Here is a 10,254-nt window from a genome sequence, read left to right on the forward strand (position 1 = left end):
CCTCCCTCCCTCCCTCCCTCCCTCCCTCCCTCCCTCCCTCCCTCCCTCCCTCCCTCCCTCCCTCCCTCCCTGCCTTTTGTTATCCGTTTCCCTCTGTCTTTCTCTCTCTTTCTCTTTCTCTCTTTCTCTGTACTGACACGCACACGCGTCTCTCTCAGATAGGACACTCTATCTCTCTCTCTCTCTCTCTCTCTCTCTCTCTCAGTCTCTCTCTCTTTCTCTGCATTGTTCTCTCTCTCTCTCTCTCTCTCTCTCTCTCTCTCTCTCTCTCTCTGTGTGTAAGCCTGTTTGAAATATTGGCCTCGAACAGGGAGTTTCTCCTCTCCTCCCGTCTCCCCCTCCTCCTCTCCCCCTCCTCCTGCCCGATCCTATTTCAAAGGGACCTACCCCGGGACTTAGCCTCCTGCAGACCGACAGAGCTGCTGGCTGGAGACCTCTGACAAGGGCTTCCTCTCTCTCTCTCTCTCTCTCTCTCTCTCTCTCTCTCTCTCTCTCTCTCTGTCTCTCTCTCTCTCTCCCCCTTTTTATTCCATTGGACGCCACACTAGTTTATAAGATCAGTCCTCCAGCCCGCATATTTTCTCCCGGATGCTTTGAAATCTTCCAAGGCCTTCAGACGCCTTGTCAAGTAGCCTTTCTCCGTGCCTCCGCACCCTCTCCATCCCCGGCTCTGACGCCGGCCCGCCCATGAGCGAGCCTGTGGCGGTCCTCAACGCCGGAAAACATGCCGGTCAGGTTGGACGGTGCCAATCAATATGTCCGCCGTTTGGGAGCAGGGTATCAATTATCGTCCTCGGGGTTTGTGTCGCGAAAGAGACGCACGGAATGTCAGGGTCCTGATGATTGCGTGGCGAGAGGCAGAACGTTTTGATGTATAGGTAAATGAACTGGGGGCGAGCGCTTAAGTGCAGCGTGGCGGCCGACTTGTCCTTCAGGACCGCCGCGGTGGGCGGCCATTACAGATGCCACCTTCACGGCACACTTCCCTCTCTCTCTCTGTCTCTCTCTCTCTGTCTCTCTCTCTCTCTGTCTCTCTCTCTCTCTCTGTCTCTCTCTCCCTCTCTCTCGCTCCCAGACGGACGGCCTCCGAGGAGAAGGTTTGCGTGACACGTGAGCCCCACCTCCTCCGTCTCACTCGCTCTGCCTCGCTCTTGTCCTTTTCAATAACGGGGAAATTCATATCTATTTTCTCCTCGCATAGATGGACTATAGGGTGACACGTACCCTAGGGCGCAAGACAAGGTCGAAGTATTATTGCCATTGTTGGATTCAAACCGACTACCGAGCTCTTGCAGCCAGTGAAGGTTTCACAAGCAATATTGGTCCGTTCTTTATATATTTGTTTTACTTTCAAAACATTTTGAAATGCATACGTGCATTTAGCAGAGGTTTGATATACTGGCAGCAACCAAAAAAAAAAACAGGCATATTTTTACGTGTGTTGAAGTGGCATGAGCGAGAGAGAGAGAGCAGAGAGAGAGAGAGAGAGAGAGAGAGAGAGAGAGAGGCAGAGAGAGTGAGAGAAAGAGGGCAGAGAGAGAGAGAGGGAGAGTGAGAGAGAACATGGGCAAAATGGTCTTTTTATGATGGAAAAATTCCATAGCGGGTCAAAGCCCCTCGCAGGTGGCAGCAATTAACTGTAATTTTTGCAGATTGTAATGAACCATAATTTTACCAGCCCCCCAGATCTCTTTTCAGTCGCCCCCAAAAAAGGCTTGTGTGGAGCCTGATTGGGTGCACATTTTGCAGCAGCGGTCCCTCCAGTCTTTAAGAGAGATTGTAAAGAGAGGGGCAGGGCAGGGCCGCCGGCACGCGCGAGGCACTCTGGGAAGACACCGAACGACACCGCTCGCTCGTCCGCCCGCTCTTTCTCCCGCGCCGTTCTCCTCTGCCGCATTCTTCTCCTCGCAGCCCTCGCCGCGTCCCCTCTCCTTCACCCCGGAGTCTCTCTCTTTCACGCTCTTCTTCCACCACCACCCCCCCCCCCCTCTCTCTCTCTCTCTCTCGCTCTCTCTCTCTCTCTCTCTCTCTCTCGCTCTCTCTCTCTCTCTCTCTCTCTCTCGCTCTCTCTCTCTCTCTCTCTCTCTCTCTCTCTCTCTCTCTCTCTCTCTCTCTCTCTCTCTCTCTCTCTCTCGCTCTCTCTCTCTCTCTCTCTCTCTCTCGCTCTCTCTCTCTCTCTCTCTCTCTCTCTCTCTCTCTCTCTCTCTCTCTCTCTCTCTCTCTCTCTCTCTCTCTCTCTCTCTCTCTCGCTCTCTCTCTCTCTCTCTCTCTCTCTCTCTCTCTCTCTCTCTCTCTCTCTCTCTCTCTCTCTCGCTCTCTCTCTCTCTCTCTCTCTCTCTCGCTCTCTCTCTCTCTCTCTCTCTCTCTCGCTCTCTCTCTCTCTCTCTCTCTCTCTCTCTCTCTCTCTCTCTCTCTCTCTCTCTCTCTCTCTCTCTCTCTCTCGCTCTCTCTCTCTCGCTTTCTTTCTGTGTTTCAACATGCACAGTCATCCGGCTGCCATCTTGCAGGGGTGTTTAACCTCTCAGCAGCATCTGGCACGGCGCTAGGACCGTGCCTCGGACGCGGAGAGTCTGTGGAGGATTTCAGAAGAGAGAGTAAAATAACACCCTCTGGTCAAAGAAGGAGAGAGAAAGAAGAAGGGAGGATGAAGAAGGGAGGATGAGAATGCCGAGATGAAAGAGAGGGCCAGTGGAGAATGCCACTCGCTTTGCATATCTCACTTCTCCTTTCCTTCCTTTCTCCTCCTTCCTCCTCTACTTTCTTTTCACCTGAGAGGATTTAAATAAATCCATAAACCATGAAATACCAAAGCTAGAATAATAATGGGGAACTGGGAGTGCACCCCCCCGTGCTCTAAACACACACAAGCACACAAACACACAAACACACACACTCTCGAGCACGCACACACACACTTGCACATATGCACGCGAACACACACAGACACGGGGACACAAACGCAAGCGCGCACGCACGGCGCGTTCCTTTAATAAACGACTCCATTTTTCTATTACCATAGGACCTGTTGTTTGTGCTTGGATGCCGATGCACAGCATCAGATTCATGTCTCACATTAGCCACGCTAATTCTGTCAACAACACTGTGGAGGGGAGCTGAGTGTGTTTAACGAGATTACCAGCGCATTGTCAGGCAAATCTAGGGTCAGCGTGCAAGTGCCATTGAAAGTCAATTATTGTTTGAAATATTCTGCGGACCGCTCGGCTATGTAAATTGTGTACACTGCTCTGTCTCTCTGCCTCTCCCTCTCTCTCTTTATCTCTCTCTTTATATATCTGGGGTTATTTATTTATCTCTCTCTATTTGTTTATCACGCTGCGTATTTGAATGTGTTTGTTTGAACTCATTGGTTTACGGTAGGCCCGGGTTTGGTAGATCTTCAGTCCAGGTAACCAATATCTTTTCTCTCCCTCTCTCTCTCTCTCTCTCTCTCTCTCTCTCTCTCTCTCTCTCTCTCTCTCTCTCTCTCTCTCTCTCTCTCTCTCTCTCTCTCTCTCTCTCTCTCTCTCTCTCTCTCTCTCTCTCTCTCTCTCTCTCTCTCTCTCTCTCTCTCTCTCTCTCTCTCTCTCTCTCTCTCTCTCTCTCTCTCTCTCTCTCTCTCTCTCTCTCTCTCTCTCTCTCTCTCTCTTTTCTCTCTCTCTCCCTCCCCACCAGACAAAGATGAGCCCAGCAGCTACACCTGTACGAGCTGTAAGCAGCCGTTCACCAGCGCCTGGTTCCTGCTGCAGCACGCCCAGAACACCCACGGCCTGCGCATCTACCTGGAGAGCGAGCCGGGCAGCCCGCTGACCCCGCGCCTGGCCACCGCCCCGGGCATGGGCAGAGACTGCGCCTCCCAGCCCCCCCTCCACGCCGTCCACCTGGCCGACGGCAGCCCCTACAGCCTCCTCCGGATGCCCGGCTCCGGGTCGGCCGGTCGGGACGGCTCGGCCTCTGCCCCCCGGGAGGGCCGCTACCCCCGGACTCCGCCGTTGTTCAGCCCGCCCCCCCGGCACCACCTGAGCCCCGACGACCTGGCGCTGACTGCCCATCACCCCAGCGCCTACGACAGGGTGCTGAGGCTGAACTCGGTGCCCCTGGACCCCCCGCCCAGCATGGACTTCTCTCGGAGGCTGCGGGAGCTGGCGGGGAACCCCACGGGGGCCTCCCCCCCTCTGTCCCCGAACAGGCCCAGCCCTATGCAAAGGCTGCTGCAGCCCTTCCAGCCGGGGTCCAAGCCCCCCTTCTCCGCCACGCCCCCCCTCTCCACCTCCCAGTCGCCGTCCGGCTCCCGCTCCACCCCCAACCCGGCGCAGCCCGGCACACCGCTCAAGGCCAAGTCGTGCGAGTTCTGCGGGAAGACCTTCAAGTTCCAGAGCAACCTGATCGTCCATCGGCGCAGCCACACGGGCGAGAAGCCCTACAAGTGCCACCTGTGTAACCACGCCTGCACCCAGGCCAGCAAGCTCAAGCGCCACATGAAGACCCACTGTCAGGGCGGCAAGTCCTCGGCCCTCAACGCCAAGTCAGACGACGGCCTCTCCGCCGCCAGCTCGCCCGAACCGGGCACTAGCGACCTGATGGGCAGCGCCACCGACGCCCTCAAGTCGGTCGTGGCCAAGTTCAAGAGCGAGAACAACGGCCTGGCGCCGGAGAACGGCGAGGACGAGGAGGAGGAAGAAGAGGAGGAGGAGGAAGAGGAAGAGGAGGAGGGAGAGGAGGAGGAGGAGGAGGAGGAGGAGGAAGAGGAGGAGGAGGAAGTGGAGGAGGAGGAGATGGAGAGCGAGGCCGGCGGCGGCGGGGGAGGAGGAAACGAGACCAACGACTACCGCTTCAGCCTGCGCCTGGAGGGAGCGCGGCACCACCAGAACAGCGAGGCCCTCCACCCCCGCCCCCACCGACGCAGCACGCCCAGGGACCACGGCGACGAGGACTTGGCCCTGGAGTCGGACCACCGCGCCGACGAGGGGATGACCGCCATCAACGGGCTGGCGCCGCTCTCCAACGACAGCCTCTCCAGGAAGCTTCTCGGAGGGGTGGGCAGCCCTGGCTCCCTCAGCCCCCTGTCCAAGCGCATCAAGGTGGAGAAGGACCTGGACCCTGCCACCCCCACCATCCCCAACACGGAGAACGTCTACTCCCAGTGGCTGGCCGGCTACGCCGCCTCCCGCCAGCTCAAGGACCCCTTCCTCAGCTTCGGCGGCACCGACTCCAGACAATCGCCCTTCGCCACGTCCTCCGAACACTCCTCCGAGAACGGCAGCCTCCGCTTCTCCACGCCGCCCGGCGAGCTGGACGGCGGGGGCGGGGCCTCGGGGCGCAGCGGCACGGGCAGCGGCGCCAGCACGCCCCACCTGGGCGGCAGCTGCGGGGGGGGCAGCGGCAACGGCCGGCCCAGCTCCAAGGACGGGCGGCGCAGCGACACGTGCGAGTTCTGCGGCAAGGTGTTCAAGAACTGCAGCAACCTGACGGTGCACCGGCGCAGCCACACGGGCGAGCGGCCGTACAAGTGCGAGCTGTGCAGCTACGCGTGCGCCCAGAGCTCCAAGCTGACGCGCCACATGAAGACCCACGGCCAGATGGGCAAGGACGTGTACAAGTGTGAGATCTGTCACATGCCCTTTAGCGTCTACAGCACCCTGGAGAAACACATGAAGAAGTGGCACAGCGACCGACCCCTGTCCGCTGAAATTAAAACGGAGTAGGCGGGACCAGACTGGGGCGGAGCTGAGCGGGCGCGAGGGGTTCCCTCTGGGGTTCTGGGTGGACTGAGTCTGGGCGCGGATGAGGACGAGGAATGAGGACAACAGGGTTTAGGCACCGGTTCATCACCCTCTCTATCCCCCCCCCCCCCCCTTTTTGCAAGATGAAAAAATAACTCAATGCATGAACCATGTTCGGGGAGGGGGGGGGGTGAATACCATTGCATCGGACGTGAAACAATTTGAGCCTTTCTATTGTGCAATAATTTACATGTTTTGTACTTTTTGTAACTGGACGGCATGCCCTGTGTGTTATTGGCTACGTAGAGAACATATTCCTTGGTTTATCAGTCGTTGGTTGTTGTGTTGCTGTTGGTACTTCTTTTGGTTTTTCACAACGTGGAGATACTAGAAAAGAAAACCCTGCGCTGCATTAAGACGGTCTTACATATCATGTACAGTTTTGTGTTTGGAACATGGGGGGACAGTGGCGTGTTGTCGAAGCCTAACAAGATGAGCAGGGTCATATTTGAAAAAACTGGTCTTTGAAAAAGATGTTCCGTCCGTCTCCGGGTTGTAAACAAGTACGTGGCGTCAGTTGAATCGCCTGTGTGAAATGCAGTAGGACTCGGCCACATTGACATTTTGATTTGAAAAAAGGTTAGCGGCAGTGACGAAAATTTGAATTCGTATCGTTTGAAAGAGCATACAAATAAGAGTGCCTTGGATATTTTACCTTTCATCAATCTATCCTCCTTTTTGCTATAAGCTTGGAGTTTCAGCTACAGTAGATTAGCGGACACACATGTGTGAGTGTGTGTACGGAAAAACACAGGTTCTTGCATCAAGGCACCTGTACCGTCACACCGTCCTCTGTGACTAAACAGAAACACAAGGAACCATTAGAAAAAGAAAAAAAAATGAAAGAAATTCTATCTATCTCTGGTAAATCATGTATCTGCCTGACTCGTGTATATTTCCCAGATTATGATTCTGTTTACTGGCATGTTACATGCTAAATTAGATTATTTTTAATTTTTTTGGGGTGTGGAGTTATAGGATTTGTATTTCTTCGTGTTTTTATTTCGGTACCGTACATATGGGGTACTTTGAAAATGAGTTGTAAAAAATTCTGCAAACTTTAAGCTCTTAATGTTTTAGAGTGTTTTCTTTTTTTCGTTCAATGAAAGGTTTTACAGTTTTTTGTAAGTAGCACAAAACAATGTTGTTGTCAGCGCTGCTGCAGTTCTGTGGTGGTGCAAGACAGGCAGTATTGGAGGACTGGTCGGAGGACTGGTGTGGGTGGGGGTAGTATCTTAAGCTAGGCTAATATTAAGGGTGGGGGTGGGTGTAGCGTGGGTAATGGAGCGACCAGGTGTCTCTACAATTAAAACTGCTAATCTCGTTATAAGCTCCTGTTCTTTTTGTGTTTGTTTTTTTTTCAACATCCATGCTATATTAGATAATCCTGAAAATCTGAAACCCATCTCGATTTCAACTCTCACATTGGAAATGACAAAAGTGAATCTAATTCAGTTTCTCGAAGTTTCAATTTCAAGGACGTTTTTTTCCAGCTCAACGTACCCCAGCACTCCCCCCCCCCCCAAGTAATTTTTCAACTGAACCTGTCACATGCTTTGTGCTCTTTGAGTCCACTCGTTTGACCTCAGTGTTGTTTTCTTCGAAATTAGCATCCCCCCTCCTGTTTATGTTATGATATAGCACTTGTCACTCTGCCTTAGAACCTGTATCTGTCTCGCTAATCGGTGATACAGTGGGTTGAGTCTAAAATAAGAACTGGTCTTTTCAAGGACTAAACTTCGTGCACTGTTCAATTTTCCCAGTTTACAGGTGGACACTCAAGGGAAAACTTGCTCTGATGCTGACAGATTGATGTGGTGTCATTGCTTCATGCAGAAAGAAATCGAGTGAAACGAGAAACCGTTGCCAGCCATGTTTTTTTCTTTTCCCAGCAGGCCGAGCAGTTAAAGGCCTCTGGGTGACCGTATCAATGCAGGAACCGCCATAGAAACTATCCTGCATCCAACCGAAATACAATATTCTTGCTGCTCAAACAGCAAGAATCTTTTTTTTGTGTTTGTTTTCTACAAATTTTATAGATACGAATAAATAAACTCTTTTTTTTTTGTTTTTTTTTTTGTTAACACTTCAAAATCTTTCGGGGAGACTTTATTTAAGTTTTGTTTTGATTTAATTGTTGTTTCTCTTGTTGTCTTGGTGACGGCCAAGACAGGATCACTATGTAATGAATATGAAATAAACATGACTCTCATCCTTTGCCTTTTGCTACACACAAGTCTTCAGGTTGATCAAACATTTGCATTTGGGAGAGATTTATGATTATATATGAATATATAGAGAACTTAAAACCATAGGAAGATGCACACTCACGTCTGTTCCTATGCTAAAAAAACACATTTATGGTTGACTTCTTTCCTGTATTTAGAATGGTATTTGAAAATTAATGTTCACTTAGTTTTAGGAACTATAGTATTTATGTTGAAGCCTGTATTTTCATCTGTTTGCCTGTCTCTCTTTAAAGGTTTCAATGTACCCTTTTTCTGTAGTTAAAAAACCCCAACATGCTGCCACAGTATATTGTATTAATTTGGCAGGATAATATTGTGTGAATAATTTGTATGTTTGAAAATAAAAAACGTATGTTTTTTGGAGAGTGAAACATCAGGGCGTCGGCCCGTGGGTGAGAAACGCCATGTAATGGCCTCCTCAGGCAGTTCCAGAGGTTCGGCCCAAGCTAGCTAAAAACAGGTGGTTGTACATAATCTTTTTTCGTTTTTTGTTTTTTAATATTTTTCTCTCCTGCCATTTTATATATGCAGTAAGACAAGCTATTGTTGGGTTTTTTTTCTCGGTAGTCAAAACGTTTTACTGTCCTTCTCTCTTCTGACACTTGACTACATTCCAGCCATTTAGAACGAGAAAAAAAAAAGCTACAGTCATTATGCAGTCAAATCTGAACATCAATTTGGAATATCGATGTAGACTTTTATCAGTTGTATTTCTTATTTTAATTTTCATTGCCAAAAGACAAATGGTGCTTTATGATTTTAAAAACATGGTACATCTCATATGCAAAGCATATCTTAAGTAAAATTAAAATAATTGAGTGAGAGAAAGGAAAAGGTGGAAGGGGTTGGTACATGTTTTAAAGGTAATGACCATGTGATACATGTGGGAGGTTGCCTTGTTTTCTGTGTCTGTTCTTCAAGCTGTTTATTCTGAGCTGAACTTGAACGTGACCTCCGACAGTGGTCGTCATTATTTATTATGACTTTACACACTCTGTTCAAAACAGAGACACATCAATTAATCAATATCTTCTTTGTCTCTCTCTCTCTCTCTCTCTCTGCAAATTCTGGTAGGTTTGTTGTTCTACTTTTCGGATGTTTTTTCTCTGTGATGACCAAAGGTCATTGACCACCGTTCAGTTTGGGATTCTTGCTTAATCTTGAGATTCAGTTTTTCTTTATTTTCTATTCTGGAGAAGCCACTCTAATTTCAACTGTTGTCTGCATTAGTCTCTTCACAGCCATTTTGTCTTGAAAAAATGAAAAATAAAAAGTATTGCATACGTAACTTACGTTTTTAGCTTTGTTTTATTGCTCTCTGTTTGTACATTACAATACTGTGTGTTTCGCTAAAGCACTCATTGTCCTAACCTTTCATTCAAGACATCCTAATGGGTATTACATGTTTGCGTCTGTGCGTGTGCGTGCGTGAGAGAGAGAGAAAGAGAGAGAGAGAGAGAGAGAAAGAGAGAGAGAGAGAGAGAGAGAGAGCATTCATGCGTGTGTGTGCGATAGGGAACACCAGGTGTGTTGAAGTCGTCAGACATGGGGGCGGAAGTTTACGTCCTTATCTCTTGTCTGGCCCAGTCTGGTCATCTGTGTGTCTGAGCCATATCTCCAACTGCCTCTGCCGACTTCACTCCCTCCTTCCCTCCTCTCCCTGGTCTCCTTTCTGTTTTGACCCCTTGCTCCTTCTCTCTCCTTCTGTCTCTCTCTTCCTCTCTCCCATCCCACCCCTCCCCCCTTTCTGTCTCTGTTCCTTTCTCATTTGACTCTCTTTCCCCTTTACACACCCTGCTTCTTCTTTAGATATTCTCCATTCTCCTCTGTCCCTCCCTCCCTTCATCCCTCCTCCCCTCCCTCCCTCTCTCATTTCCTTTCCCCTCTCCTCCTCCTGGACTGGAGGACAACGTGACAGACTAATCGCTCTCCTTGTCCGAGCTCGCTGTGTTTGCAGAGCGGGGGCCAGATTAAAGTTCACCGATAGAGAGAGGTTCCTGCTTAGCCAAGGTGTTGACAGTTAAGATAAAGCAGAGTCCCGAGGAACTGTGGGTGGGGGTGGGTGTTGGGAAAGAAGGTAGCAGGAGTTTGTGTGCCTGTGTGTGTGTGTGTGTGTGTGTGTGTGTGTGTGTGTGTGTGTGTGTGTGTGTGTGTGTGTGTGTGTGGTTATACTTGCCTCAGGGAAGGGTGGTGGTGGTGTGTGTGTGTGTGTGTGAGTTTGTCTG

The 10,254-nt window shown here is 50.4% G+C and overlaps 1 protein-coding gene across 1 annotated transcript in view; it reads left to right on the plus strand.

Moving 5' to 3' along the window:
• bcl11ab (BCL11 transcription factor A b) overlaps positions 1-5,702 on the plus strand; it is a 33,064-nt gene extending 27,362 nt beyond the window's left edge. Inside the window, exon 3 of the mRNA XM_084685671.1 lies at positions 3,673-5,702. Within this exon, the coding sequence (XP_084541797.1) occupies positions 3,673-5,702 (2,030 nt within the window). The remainder of the gene's footprint in view (positions 1-3,672) is intronic.
• Positions 5,703-10,254: the final 4,552 nt, after the last annotated feature.

This window comes from Hypomesus nipponensis, chromosome 21 (assembly GCF_054491055.1).
Source record: "Hypomesus nipponensis isolate SF chromosome 21, ASM5449105v1, whole genome shotgun sequence".
Lineage (NCBI taxonomy): Eukaryota > Metazoa > Chordata > Actinopteri > Osmeriformes > Osmeridae > Hypomesus > Hypomesus nipponensis.